Genomic DNA, 15,120 nt, shown 5'->3' with positions numbered 1-15,120 from the left:
ATCTGCTCCAACCTCTCTGTTCAAGCAGGGTCACCCAGAGTACAGGGTTGCATCCAAAGGTTCTTGAATATCTTCAGTAAGAGACACTCCACAACCTCTCTGGGCAATTTGTTCCAGTGCTCATTTACCCACACCAGAATCACTATCAATACATCATGCCATAAAAATCAGTCCCTCCTTAGCAAATATAAAGTATATATGTCATGTGGCAAACTCAATTTTCCACATATCCATAAAGCTTTCTCTGTGAAAGGGAAATATTTGTTTCTTCGTAAATAAATTATGTATTACAGCTCAAGACAGAGTAAGTTTTCTAATTTTTTTTTAATATGATCTACATAAGACTGTTTTCTGTGAATTTTGGAAGAAGAATGTATTACATTTGTTTCACAGAATCATAGAATAGTTTGTATGTAGTCCTTGTTGTAGAGGACCTTAATGATCAACACCCCCTGCCACGGGAAGGGACACCTTCCACTGGGCCAGGTTGCTCAAAGCCCTGCCCAACGTGGCCTTGAAATCTTGAAGGGAGGGGACATCCACAACTTTTCTGAGCAACCTGTTCCAGTGCCTCACCAGCCTCACAGTAAAGAATTTCTTCCTAATATCTCATCTAAACATACCCTCTTTCCGTTTAAAGCCATTTCCCCTTGTTCTGTCAATAAAGGCCCTTGCAAAAAGTATCTCTCCAGCTTTCTGGTAAGGCCCCTTCAGAGAGTGGGGGGTGGCTTGAAGATGGGAGGGCATTACTACATAATGTAGCTGGTTTGATTCTAACCTCTGCAAAAGAAGTATGGTGTAATACATCAACTAATAATATAATTAAAGAATAACAGTGATTTACAGACACATACAAAAGCTGTTCTTCAAGCTTATGTGCACTGCTCCATTCAGGAGACATACTTTCGTAGAGCCCTCTGTGAGCAACAAAGACAAAACCAGCTACCACTGAAGACAACTTTTTTTTTCTGCAGACTTAGGTGATAAATAACAGGACACAAGTGCATTGCAATTGAATTAAAAACACAGGCGAAGAAACAAGTATTTCCCTTTATTAAGATATACCTGTTTACCTTACAAGCTATTAATATGTACATGGGTGTTATAGATTAAATATTAATAATAAGCAAATACTCAATCATGAAGTAATTTATATTGCTGTAACTTAGAAGTAATTTATATTGTTGTAACTTATTTGGAAGATTATAAATTTGAACCAGTGGAGGATTGACTTCCAAGAATTCCAGGTTGTTTAAAAATCAATTAGCAGCAAGATAACACACTTATAAAGTGATCATGAGAAATATGTCTTCTTAATATATATCTTATGTAATTCTTACTCCTTGGCCAGCTGTACATTGGTTGGTTTTGCTCCAATAGGTATCCCATATTTGTGCAAAGTTTTGTATAAAATTTCACGCACTTCATTGTTGTAGGAATCAAAGTCAAACACATTTCGAACAACATTTGCGAGTCCTTCAGATGGAAATTTCTGTAAAGAAACAGATCGCCAAATTTCTTTTAGTGACTATCTATTAAGTTACAGCACATCCTTATGTACTTCTAAAATGAATGTAACTTTGACTGACAGACAAGTTCTGAAGTAATTTTTACTTTTCATTTCCAGGACATCATTTCAAGTCAGAATGAAATTACTGACTCAAAACACTAAACTTGACTGACAATAAACTTGATTTAAACAAAAAAAGCATGTGACAATTATTTAACAATAAACACCATTAATGTTTCAAAGAACTACTTTCATTATTCACACAACAAGATGGAGTAATCATTGGAGAATATAATTAATACTAGCCTGTATTCTTAAAATTTGTTTTCTGTAAACTATGAAGATCTGATACAAAGACACACATTCATATAATTCACCCACACAATTAATTTAGGAATTCTGACTCTAATATTTAATTTAGAGAAGCAAATAATACACTGCTTGGTTAACAAAAACTTTTTTAGGTCATGATGGATTTTAGTAGACACAGAAATTCACTTAAGATTCACTAATTTTTTTTTTTCTTCAGGAAAAATACAAGTTGAAATGTGCTGCTATGTACATTTAAAACCCCCAAATATTTTTAAGACTTTCATTAGTATCTTTAGTAGAAATTAAAGTTTTGTTACTGTGCTGGACTGATTATTCTGGATGAAGAATTAAATGACTGGAGGGCTGCATCTAGAGGATAGTGGTCAATGGCTCAAGGTCCCGATGGAGATGTGTGACAAATGTCAGTACAGACCTCGGGGGCCTGTACTGGGACCAGGACTGCTTATTATCTTCATCAATGACAGAGCAGGATTGAGTGCACTCAGAAAATGTGCAGATGATACCAAGCTGGCTGATACAGCTAACACTCTTGTGGGGTGGAATGCTGTCTGTTGGGACTTAGACAAGGGGAGAAGTGGGGCCACAGGAGTTTCATGAGGTTCCACAAGGCTGTGTGCATTGTCCTGCACCTGGGTTGGGGTAACCACTTGAATCAGCACAGGCTGGAGTAAGAAGAGATTGAGAGCAGCTCTGACAAGGGCTTGGGAGTGCTGGAAGGAGAGAAATTGGACATGACCTGGCAATGTGCACTTGCAGCCCAGAAAGCCAATGTGTCCTGGGCTGCACTGAAAGCAGCACAGGGCAAGGGAGAGGATTCTGCCCTTCTGCTCTGCTCTGGTGAGACCCCACCTGCAGTGGGGCTGCAGTGCTGCATCCAGCTCTGGGGTTCTCAACATAAGGAAGACATGGACCTGCTGGATTGAGTTCATAGGAGGGCCTCAAAGATAATCAGAGGGCTGGAGCACCTCTCCTTTGAAGACAGGCTGAGAGTGTTGCTCAGCCTGGAGAAAACTCTAAGGAGAATTTATAACACCTTCCAGTGCCTAAATGAGGTTATAAGAGAGATGGAGAGGGACTGGAAGGCCATGCAGTGATAGGACAAGGGGAATTGCTTTAAACAGAAAAAGGGCAGATTTAGATCAGGTATTAGGAAGAAATTCATTACTATGAGGGTGGTGAGTCACTGGCATAGGCTGCCCAGAGAAGTTGTGGATGCTTCACTCCTGAAGTGCTCAAGGTCAGGTTGGATGGGGCTTTGAGCAAGCTGGTCTAGTGGAAGGTGTCCCCACAGCTGCAGGGAACTAGAATATCTTTAAGGTGCTTTCCAGCCAAAACTATCCTAGGATTCTCTAAGTTAAAATAGGAGAAAGGAAGAATTTTTAATATCATAAAGTCACTCAGAGAAACTGATGCCATCGATTAAGGAAGCCACTGAGCTGGAGGACCCAAAGCTGGAGCAGGTATATGCCAAAAGGAGGCTGTGATCTCTGGCTGTGAGAAGCCCACACTGGAGCAGGCTCCTGCCAGGACTTGTAGCCCATGGGGAGAGGAGTCCACACTGGAGCAGATTTGCTGGCAGAATTTGTGACCCTGTGGAAGGGCCCCAGTTCTTTCCCCCAGAACTGCAGCCAGTGGGAAAGACTCACAATACAGAAGCTCATGGAGGACTGTCTCCTATGGGAGCTGGAGCATGGGGGGAAGTCAGTGAGGAGTCCTCCCCCTGAGGAGAAAGTGGTGGAAGAGACAATGTGTGAAGAACTGATCACAGCTCCCTTTCCCCATCCTCTTGTGCTGCTAAAGGAGAGGAGGTATAGAAAGGCAGGAGTGAAATTGAGCTTGAAAATAAGGGAGGAGTAGGGGGAAGGTGTTTTAAGATCTGTGTTTATTTCTCATCTTCCTACTCTGATTTGATTTGCTATAAATTAAACTAATTTCAAGTCAAGTCTATTTTGCCTGTGACAGTAACTAGAGAGTGATCTCTCCCTGTCTTTATCTTGTTCTGTAGGGATTTCATTATATTTTCTCTTCCCAGCTGAGGAAGAAGGTGACAGAATATATTTGGTGGGTATCTGGCATACAGCCAGGGTCAGCCGACCACAGATGGAACAAACCAAATAAAAAGAATTTTAAAAAATAATTACCAACTTGCTGTATATCCTGGAACTTTACTGCCTAACTGATTTATTTAATCCTTTTTTTTTTTGGCAAGAGATTGGAGTGAGAATCTTTCTATTTAAAAATGTCTCACTTTTTCTCCACAGGTCTTTCATTCAAATACTAGATTTTTCAGACAAGGACCTAGACACTTCCATCCCAGTATGGCACATTTACAGTGATGAACATAAACTTGTGGAGAGATATTTTAGGAAGTTGTAATCTTAATTGTTTTTCCCCCATTAGTGAGCTAGGCTAGTACAGAGAACTTGAAAAACAGACTTAAGTGTCAGAGAAGTTTATAAATATATTAAAATACAGCTATTTGAATCCTGATTAAAATTAACACAGAAGAAAACAGAAGAATTTCAGAAATGCTTTGACCTATACTCTTAATCAAATATCAGCACTAGAAGTTTAATATTTTCCCGACTTTATCTGATCTTGGTAATAAAATACCTGTGACACAAGCAATACTAAAATTAGCTAATCACTGTGATAGACTAGAATACCACTGCTAAATTAAGCTTGTACAAACCTTTTTTATCTGTGGTGTACATGGCACAGAATATTTTAATACTAGTGTTGCTATAAAAGCATTTTAAACTATGTTCTGCTTTTTAAATCTGTCTATGAGGGACCTACTATAAGTTCTGCATCATTACAGCTTAGCAAAATACAAGTTAATATGGGATGATATAAAATTGTTCTACAGCCTGTGCCATCCTTGCTACAACATCCAGTTCTAACAAAGTAACAAGTACAATGAAAGAGGTACTAAACCCATTCTCCCATCATCTATTCTAACTAAACACTAAATATATAAACATTTCACACATAAGGTGAATTGAAAAGTTCAGGACAATGTTTAGTAGTGAAAGTGCTAACTTCTACATTTTTAATTGCACCTTGGCTTAATTGCACCAGTAAAAAGTAGAGAATCATCCTGAAACAACATTTATAGGATGAATACTGCATTTTCTCTGTTCTTCTCAGTGTAAGCACAACCAACACACCAGCACCAAGCTATCTAATTCACTCATGAACTATGCTTTCACCTCCCTGCATTAGGTACTGCAGAAACCTTCGTCAAGTACTTCAAATAATATCCAGTTTTCCCTAGAAGTCTCCAAGTATGTCTGCAGTTCTCTGAATCACTGCATAACTTCTGTCATCAATACACTTTTCTGCAATGAATTGCCTCAACAGTCCAGGCCTCTTGTGTCAGCTGGACATCATAAAAAAATTTCCTGAGGTACAACAGATGGCTTCTTGGAACACAAGCCACTTGTACAAAGGTGCTCTAACTTCAGTAATTTAAAATAAAAAAAAAAAATCACAACTCTCCTGTTTCAACCAGAACAAATCCAATCCCTCTTTAATAACTGCTTGGACAACTGCTTACTGAAGAAATGAAATGACAGTTCACTTAAAGGGAAAAAAGAAAAAGACAAGAAAACCCAAAAAAAGGTGACTGTTTGGGGCTTGAACTGTACATCAAAAAAAATCATTTGGTTTCTATTGATTTTTAAAATGAGATTACTAGAGAAAATATTGATCTCTTATCAGTCTGACTGGTTGTCATTCACTGATTCTTCCCCTTACAACTAACACTTCTGTGTGTACCTTAGATTATTTTCACAACTTAGATTCTTAGCTATTCCTTAAAATAGTAAGTAATATAGTTTTTTGTTTTCAACAACTGTATATTTTTATTTATATATTGTATGCTTTATTTGATAGAGAATTTGACTTGGTGAAAAAGCCGTATATTTTTGGATCTAATATTCCATGAGGGTATGTATTGCCACAGTCTGTGTAAAATCTATGAGCAAAACTAATTTCCAGTAGAAATCAAGAAACTTAACTCAAATATGCTATAACCATTGAGGTCTACTGTACTTTTACCACTGTCCTGAAACGAAAGTGACAAATTAACTGGTATTCAGTCTATAATGAGTCCAGACTTTTTGCTTTAGACTTCTGCCTTGCGTTCTCACTGACACTCATTTCCCGATCTATCTTGGTGCCTTCAGATAGGTATCATTCCCCTGTGCTCTTGGTTTCCCCCTGCACCCACCCCTACACTCTTCTACTGAATGTTGCCAGTTCTCTCTGTGCCCCCTCAGTTGTCCTCCAGCAGGGCCAGAAGCACCATGTCTATGGCTCATCCCGAGTGACAGACATACTCATGGATTAACCAGTACTCGTGTCTTTAGTGGGCATCATCTACTGCGAATGAAATAGCTGAATTCTCCCCTTGCAATTTCAATCAGTTCCTCTCTGTCATATAGCCACTGATTTTGGTTAAACCAGCAGAAACATAATTATCTTTGAAAACTGATAACTAAGATCCATTGTGACTGGCCAAAAGGGTAAAAGCTTATTAGGCAGCAAAGTGGGAAGGGGATATAAACTATTTTTTGATAAGCTTTGTTTCCTTTTGAGGTTAGGCTGAACATTAAAAAAAGATACAATCTTACCACAAAAGCTAACTGAATAGGCCTTAAAACTTGATGATGAGTAGACTTTGGGGCCAGAAGGTTTCTCAGGCATTTACTGCTTGAAAACTGTTATACTAGTGCCTACTATTAGGAAGCAATCTCAGATATAAACAAGAAAGATGACCGAGAAGAAAAAAATCTCAGCTTTCTGAAATGAAAGAAGAGTTAGTAAAAAAGCTATTGCCATTTTATCTAGACCAATGTGGCTTTCCTGATTAACATCTACCAAGGTCTCAGGAAAAATAGCATATTAGATTGCAGAGAAGCAGTCACAGCATACCCTGGTTACAGGCACCTTATGGTAACCCAACAGAGTAAGGACAGAGCTTCTGAGCTTGCTCATAAGCTACTGTTAACATAAAGACTTTTGACATTTGGCAGTCTGAAAACTGGAGGTGAGCAAGACAAAAAGGCTGTATCCAAGTCACCTGCCAACTAGAGCTGCAAGACCCAGATTCCTGATACAGAATGTGAGAAGAAAAAGTTGCAGCAATCAAGTTAGGCACCTGCATTAGACAGCTCTGCCTATGCCTGCAGTTTTGGGTCTTCAAAATAGTTTGGTGTCTCAAGCATCACCAAAAAAACCTTTCCCTAAGAAAAAGTTAGTATAGAGGCAACCTAGCTCCGAATGCAATGTCTAATCTACAACTAAATTACTACATGTTCCCTACTTGCATAATCTTTAGGGGAGGATAATCTTGTAACTGTACTCCCTATGTGTATCCTAAATGCTGAAGATCACAATTAGTCAGTCAGAGATTAGCCTAACAATATGCTGATACCATAGCAATCAGTATATTTTTAACTGACAAGTCCTGATGATCAGATGTGCTCTCAGACAACAGTAATCAAAAGCACTTTTTTCCTCCAAAATATCCAATCTTTTTTTACACAAGCAAAAAATTCCAAAATTATGTGAAAGAAATCAACACAAAAGTACAAAGAGAGCAGTGCTGTGCTGTAAGGGAAATTGTTTAACAACATGACTAACTTCCCTCCTTCCTTCCTAAGGACCAGCAATTTTATTGACTCATTTCCCTCCTTCCTCTTTCTTCTCTACCTGAAGACCTAAAAGTTTCTTACTTTGGAATAACCATTATGTTTATATTCATTGTTTACATTTGGCTACTTAAAGGTTTTTTATTATTCAGATTGAAAACCAAGTCACAGTAAACAAAATGTTGCATTCTTGCTAAGAGACTGGGAAAATAAATGTTAAAAAACAAGTAATGCACGTTGGAGAAGTATTTGGATATTTATACTTTGAAAGACGTGAAAGCTTAGCAGATGGGAAACTTTGCCACTGATTTGCACCCCATGTCCTGGTTGAAGTGACTGTACTCATCTGCTTAAGTGAAGGAGACAGAAGCAGACAGTAAGAGTCCTTAAGACAATTAGCAATGCAGCTCTTTGAATCTCCAATTAGATGCTGTTCACACTCAAATAAAACAAGAATTAAGTCTTATGTTTCTGCACCGATCACTCACAGAAATCAGTACAACTTCAGGTTACTTGGAGATAGATGATGAAGGAAAGAAGCTAGGAAGGAAGGTAGGAAGAGCAGAAGGGTATGAAGACAAAAAAAGAGTTAATTTAACAAACACCCTAAAAATTAGCTTCTCAGCAGCACTGCAAATATTCCTCAAGTCTGTAATTTTTTCATTGTCATTTTGAATGTAACTGTGTCTTTAGAGATCAGCATGTACATGTTCTATCAGCTTGGTAAACAAATACCTATCAACTGGTAATGGATCCTAATAGACTGCTATGCTTATGTGTTTATCTGGATTCCTCAGCCTCTTGGTCTGAATCTTCTTAACCCTTATTTTTCTTTCTATTATTGCTAACATAGTAGCACCAGCTTTTCTTGAGATCTTCTTGCACTCTAGAGACCACAGAACACAAAAATCTATCCTCCCCAGAAATCCAGATGAAGATTTTTAAAAGTAGCAATTCCACCCTGCAGGATCTGAATGTCTGTGTATATGGCTGATTGTGTGTGAATATGTACATGACCACAAACATAAAGCTATCATGCAATAAAACACAGGAGCAGTCGGTCCAAACTTGTGAGAAATTATATTCTAATTGTATTAATTACATTAATTTCCACTATTTAAAAAAAACATATAGGACTCAATAATTCAAGAAATGGCCTATAAATTAACAAACTACCAATTTTAGAACTATAAAAAGAACATAATAAAAGCACTTCTATATCAAAGAGCATTAAGACACTTTATATTTCAAATACTTCAGGCAAAAAAAATCCTTCACTTTAAAAAGACAGAAGTCAGACTTTACCGTAATATTTAAAAAACAGATCATCATTAAATCAGAATTCAAAATTTTGCAGTTAAATATGTGTAGGAAGTAATCATGAATCCTACATATTCCCTTGGTGAGTTGTTATCCATCTAGCATTTATTTTAAAAAAATCCACTACAGATGTATTATTGTTTTGCAGCAGGAATTTTATTTTTCACAGGAAAGAATTGAATCCACAAATTTTATAGCAGAATAAAATGATCAGTTGCACTGTCCTGAAAGTATTGTATGTTGAATATAGAGTTTTATAATGAGGGCCAGTATGAACATTGCACACAGTATTCACAATATTAGGCTTTTTTCTCACGCAGTAGAAAAACAGATTTACAGGCTTTTTTTATATCGATAAATAAATATGCAGAAAAAATATCTGCCCATGTACATCTGTGATCCTTACCCTCTGACTATCTGAGCATCTTTAATATTATGCTTCTTTCAAAATGTAAAGCGTTTCACAAGAATTAAATAAAAATGCATGAACAATAATGGCATCTTCTTTCTGAAACCTTCAGGCATTAAAAAATTAGTATTGATGAACTCAAGCTTTCAATTAAATGTGAGGTACTGTACCTGTAAATGTTTTACAATGTTCACAACTTCTCTAGTTGAATAGGGGTAGTTAATAGTTCCTTGGTCAGCTAAGCTCCTGAGCTCTCCAAAAGCAGCTACCAGTTTCTGCAGAATCGCCTCTGGAACATCGGGACCATATTGTTTAAGCATTGCCAGCTCTGACTGTGGTTTGGGATTATCAACAGCATGGCAACTAAAAATGTCCCCTACAAAGAAAACAGAAAAAGCACAAAGTTGGATAATTTATAAAGAAATAGCACCACTGCAGCCCCTTTAAGTTTAATACAGGACCTTTCATAGAAAAGATATGACTCAAAAGAATGCTGAGTACCAAGTTGCTAAAACTGTGAAAAATGTGAAGTACAAGCTATGAGGAACATTGAGGTTTCGGGAAACACAGAAATCTTGCCTGTCATTTTAATGAAGCTGATATCATGAGGGAGAATCAACTTCAAGAAGAAACACAAGTCAAATGAATGCAGGAAGAAATAAGAGAAAAAAGATTTTAAGAAAACATAACTGGCTGAATGGAACCCATTTTTTAACTCCTTCAAAATACCACAGAATGCAAGAAAATCTTGAAATGCAGGAAGGCCCTAATGCAAACCAAATTAAAAGGTCTAGAGGAAATACTGAATTTAGTTTATCTTTTCTCCCTGCCTGTCCTGAAGTATGTTAAGAAATTTGGCAAAATATTATTTCCATACATTGGCATTATACTGATACCAAACATATAATCTATAAATCGAGTTTATTCATAAAAAGTCTCTGAACAGTTGTACAAAACTTTGAAGAAGCATGATCAGATCCTGCAGAAAAAGGAAAAACTAAATGCAGAAGAAACCCTAAGTTGGAAAAATAATATAAATAAAGAACCCCAAAGACTCAACCACACCTCTGCCATGTGGATCAAGAGCACTAATACCGGGATGATTGGTTTTGTTTAAAGGGTCCATGTAAGGAAGGAAGCTAGGCTATGAAAAATAAACACAACAATAAATTCCTTTGAGGCAACATAGCTTGGTGAAATTCAGAGTCAATGAGTTTCAGACAGAGAATGTCCATTCAGTGGGAACCTCAACTGAAAAACAAAGAACTAGTAGGTAATATGGAACAGGGTTTGAAACTGCTTTTTTGAGTATATTTTGAGTATCTTATTTCTTGCAGATTATGGCCAAAGTTAACAGGCAAAACCACATAAATTAAGGTTCCTGCATATAAATGGCCAAGCTAACATAGATAATACAGTCAGTGGAGTCTGGAGGGTATTCAGTTCACAGCCATCATGTAGCAACAATGCCAAAACCTTGCCAGAGGCCCACTTAGACTACCTGTGAGCTATACAGGCCAAGTAATTCTTCACCACTTGCCCCCGTGCAAATTAATTTCTTGTTTTTGCTGTGAGATGAAGCTCTAGTGAATCTTTGCTGATGCACAGAATTCCTGGGACCTACCAAGAGCTTTCTAAAATAAGGCTTCTGTTGATATGAAAATTGTTGATGTGAAATTTGGACAGCTTTACCTGATACTGAGATAAATTCAGTATCTTGTCAAACATATGTATTTTACTAAGACCATATGCATGGAGAAGCAAACAAAGATTAAGAAGTAGGTAGCACAATGCTAGCAGCAAAACATACAGTAGCCTTTACTACTCAAAGCAAAGAAAAGAGCCATCCAACAAGCTACCATCTCCTGTACCAAACAGGACAGTACCCAAGCAGTGGCTTGTTTGATATGGGAAAAAAATATAGTGAGCAGTTGAGAGAGCTGTGAGGTGTCAAGCTTACAGTTAATTTGTTTGCAGAATTTGAATACTCTATGCACTCATTAACAAAGATTTCCATAATCTTGTGTCTGCAATGTCAATCCAGATCCCATAAAACAAAATAGTTCTAACAAAGATGATCACACACAGCTTTTCCATTCAGGACAAGTTTGGGCACTTTCATTAAGATACATAAATTTACATTATAGTCTTAATGTCTTACATGAAGCAAAGTATCAATATGCATAAGGCCTGTTCTCCTCATGAAATCTAATTGATTAAGACAGATATTCTATTAGTCAAGTCTATTAAAGATCATAAATTCACATGAAACACTTACCTAATGTGCCAAAAAAGTCATTACCCAAGAAAGGAAATCCAGGCCTATTTGCCAGAACTATCATTCTAAAATCAGGATGAATAGCTATTACATTTTCTCTCCCTTCTACATGAGCATGATCTGGAAAAGAAATAAAATTTATTACTTGCATATTTAAGCTTTGCAATATTGAATGAATGAACATAATTAGATTAGGTGAAGAATTCTTAGAATTAGAAGAAAAATTCTTCTAATTTAATTATATTCTCAGAATTAGAAGAACAGTTACAAAAAAAAGAGCTCAATAGCTTCTTACACATCATCCAACTGAGTTTTCTAGCATTCATTTTAAAGTTTTGTAGTTTGTTTCACAAAAATTTAACCAAAGTGTTTAACTGAAAAAACATAAAAATGCATCCACTGTTCTTGGGGTGTGACTGCCTGTTTACTTTACATTTAATTTCACTAAAATGGTGAAGCCAATGGCGAATAAAATGCGATTTTATATAGGTCTGACATTATTTGATCTGGGAAGACAGGACCAAAATTCCTCCTGGTTACTACAAAATTTGTGAGAAGACAGAGATACATATTTAACACATGTGAAGACTGTGGGTCTCAAAAACTACTCAGACTGGCCCCATTCAGAACCTTGTTCCCTTTCAGCATGATTCCAGTGGCACATGGTGTCTGGGAATCCTTTAAATGCCTCTAAAAAACTACAATAATAATTAGGACTGGCTAGCAAAATATTTTACAATAAGCCCACCTAGTGTTTATAATGACAAGCAAAACTCAGGTGTGCCATGTGATTATTGAATGATTGCTACACTCAAACATTATTCCTAATATTGTTAAAATGAAACTAATTATATAAAGTTTAGCATCAAGTAGCCTCAAGAGATACCTTCAAACATAGCCTTTTGGAAAAATAATGAAAAATATTTATTTCCTGGAACTCAGATGGAATAAATTCCATCAAATTACAGATAGCCTCATCCTGCAGGATATATTTAAATAATGAAGTAAGCACATAATCAAGTAAGCATATGCAATATTTGATTAGATAAAACCCTTGACAATTTGACCCAAGATATACTCATATCTAGGGTCAAATTGTCATATCTTCCTTCTAGATCTGGTCCAATGATACCCTAAATGTCCAGATGGGCATAACCAAGATAATAATTTTCTCAACTAGATCTTTATTTCTTAGGGCAAATGAGAAGCAGAGAGGTCAAGTTACACTTTCTAGGTTTAAGGTTCTTTTTAATTCTTCAGCAAAATTCAAAAGAATGCTAATTTTAAAAAACCTTAGTGGCTATTGCAAAAGTAGTAGAGAAAATTACTGTAAATTCTTTAATTGTTAACTTCTTAGCAACAAACAATTTATCCATTTGGAATGGTCTGTGTTGCTACTAAGCAACTGAAAAACAGCAACATGTTACATTTTACTGTAAATTATGAAAATGCTTTTGCTCTACTTACTGGCAACAATTCGCCTTCCGTCTGACAAAACCATCTCCCCACTTTCTACTAAAGTTTTTAAGATACAGGTAACATTTGTTGGTGCTTTGTCCGCCTCATCAATTACTAAAATATGTCCAAACCTCACTGCTTTCACCTAGAAGAGAAAGGAATCATAACATCACTCCTGGCCAAAACCCTGCAAGGAGCTGCATTACTGATTTCTCAGTGAGCAGCAGTGACACCTGGGCGGCACTGAGACAAGAAAGAGACTCAGAACAAGGATAAGCAGTGACCAAACCACAATAGAAGGAAGAGGAGGCAGGTGAGACAAGAAAGTTGGGTGTTTCCATTTCTCCTGGATAGGGATGGAAAGGGAGGGAAGTGAGCAGCCTGACTGAACAACTTGGAGTGCAGACAGAGACGCGCAAAGTCAGTTTGCATCTAGACTTTCAACATGTAGCTGAAAGAACTGAAGAACAGCTGCAACAGCTGTTTGGAGCCCAACTTAGTATGTAGGTGTGAGGTGCTACAAAGGACAAGGAGGCAAATACCCCTCTACCAGTTAGAATGTGTCAGGTTAATACTAGATTATTTTCCATACTCATTTTGTATGTGGGGACTCCCAAGATCATCATCTTATTCACATTTGGCACAGCAAATGTGACAAATGTGACCAAATTAAAATTATTAAAATGTTTGTTACTATACTCACTCACTATGCCATGAAAAATCAAATCACCAAGAGTTTAAATAAAAAAAAATTCCAAATATAAAATTCAAATGCTACTACTGACCAGTGGTGAATCTTCATATATAATAAGACCATCCTTTACAGAAGGTTGTAGGGTAAGGCTTTGTACAGTGGTATCCCTGAAATGTGGAAAAACAGATGGTATTAATTAAAAATACACAGGAATGTTACTTAGAATAAAATGCAAAATGAATACATGAAAAACTGAACAGTCTCCTTCTAAGAGGAAAAAAAAATATTTTTTAGTCTATTTGAATAACTGAGAACAACAGTGGGCCTGCTTAGTGGTCACATGTGAATATCCCTGCCTCTGGCAGGACTTTCACAGTAGTTCTCCATTTCTCATAAACCCTCAAAACAAAACCCCTGAGAAGAGAATCAGTATTTTTTGTATGCAGGCACATTACTGATGTTAATGTTTCTAGTTAAGTATGCTGAAACTGTCATTTATGTGACAAACAGGAATTGTTACTGTTCTAGCTTTCTTCTCCACATACCATAATGCAAAAAAACCTACACACAAATAAATCCAACAACCTATCATGTGGAATCCTTAAAATCAATTATTTTTTTTTAAGCCCTACTGGCTTGCTACATTTTATATCATGAACAGTATAAGCTCTTAGACGGGACAGAGGCTTCAGTAGCAGTTTCTTTCTGAAATGTTATTTGTCTTTGAATTGCTCAATTGCTTTTTCTTCAAATTTAAAATAGTGCTAATTAAAATCTGTAATGAGAATATTCCTTAATCTTTGTTAATCTTCACTATTTGCCACTGAATGTACAGGTAAATAAAAAACAGTTGCAACTCAGAAAGGTGAAGCAACAGACATCACCACAATGGATTCACCTGCATAAATTATGTCCATAACCTAGGAAAAGCCCCTCCTGATTGTATAAAATATTTGCCCAGACCTTTGTCATTATCTGTATAACCAACCCCCATTTACTTTGGGGTTCAGATGGACCAATGAGCAATCCAGACCTGGGTCATGACAGAATGTCCCCATGACTCCCACACTTTCATGGGCAAAAGGAAATTCAATCTTAGGGCAAGTTGGTTTTGCCATGCCTTTCTTCCTGTATTTCAAAATTTGGATTAGTCTGTGTCAAAACAATGATGGGCTGATCAGAGGACAAAACCCATCAGGAAAACCTTTTTTAACACTGCTTGAGATCCACATACTGGTCCATTGGTAAGGTTGGTAACCTTTGCACTGTATGTAACATTTGATAAAACAAAAAAAATCTCTTACCTTTCACAGCTGTGCTGTGTAACAAAACTGTTTGCTTAAGCCTAGCTGACTCACTCTTTCAAATATCCACTTAGTTCTATCTTTAATTTTGCAACACCTTGTAAAAACCAACAATTCTGATAAGCTCCATGGGTACAGGAAATCAAACAGTACTGTT

The 15,120-nt window shown here is 36.8% G+C and overlaps 1 protein-coding gene across 1 annotated transcript in view; it reads right to left on the bottom strand.

Annotated features, from left to right (window-relative positions):
• The window catches only part of VWA8 (von Willebrand factor A domain containing 8), a 188,389-nt gene that overhangs the window by 70,283 nt on the left and 102,986 nt on the right, over positions 1–15,120 (bottom strand). The window contains exons 22-26 of the mRNA XM_018908692.3: positions 13,751–13,826; positions 12,975–13,110; positions 11,508–11,627; positions 9,400–9,605; positions 1,341–1,492 (exon numbers count right to left, since the gene is read on the bottom strand). Coding sequence (XP_018764237.1) covers positions 1,341–1,492; positions 9,400–9,605; positions 11,508–11,627; positions 12,975–13,110; positions 13,751–13,826 — 690 coding nt within the window. The remainder of the gene's footprint in view (positions 1–1,340; positions 1,493–9,399; positions 9,606–11,507; positions 11,628–12,974; positions 13,111–13,750; positions 13,827–15,120) is intronic.

The sequence above is a fragment of the Serinus canaria genome, chromosome 1, assembly GCF_022539315.1.
Source record: "Serinus canaria isolate serCan28SL12 chromosome 1, serCan2020, whole genome shotgun sequence".
In the NCBI taxonomy this organism is placed as follows: Eukaryota; Metazoa; Chordata; class Aves; order Passeriformes; family Fringillidae; genus Serinus; species Serinus canaria.
This window is presented reverse-complemented; position numbering and strand designations above follow the sequence as displayed.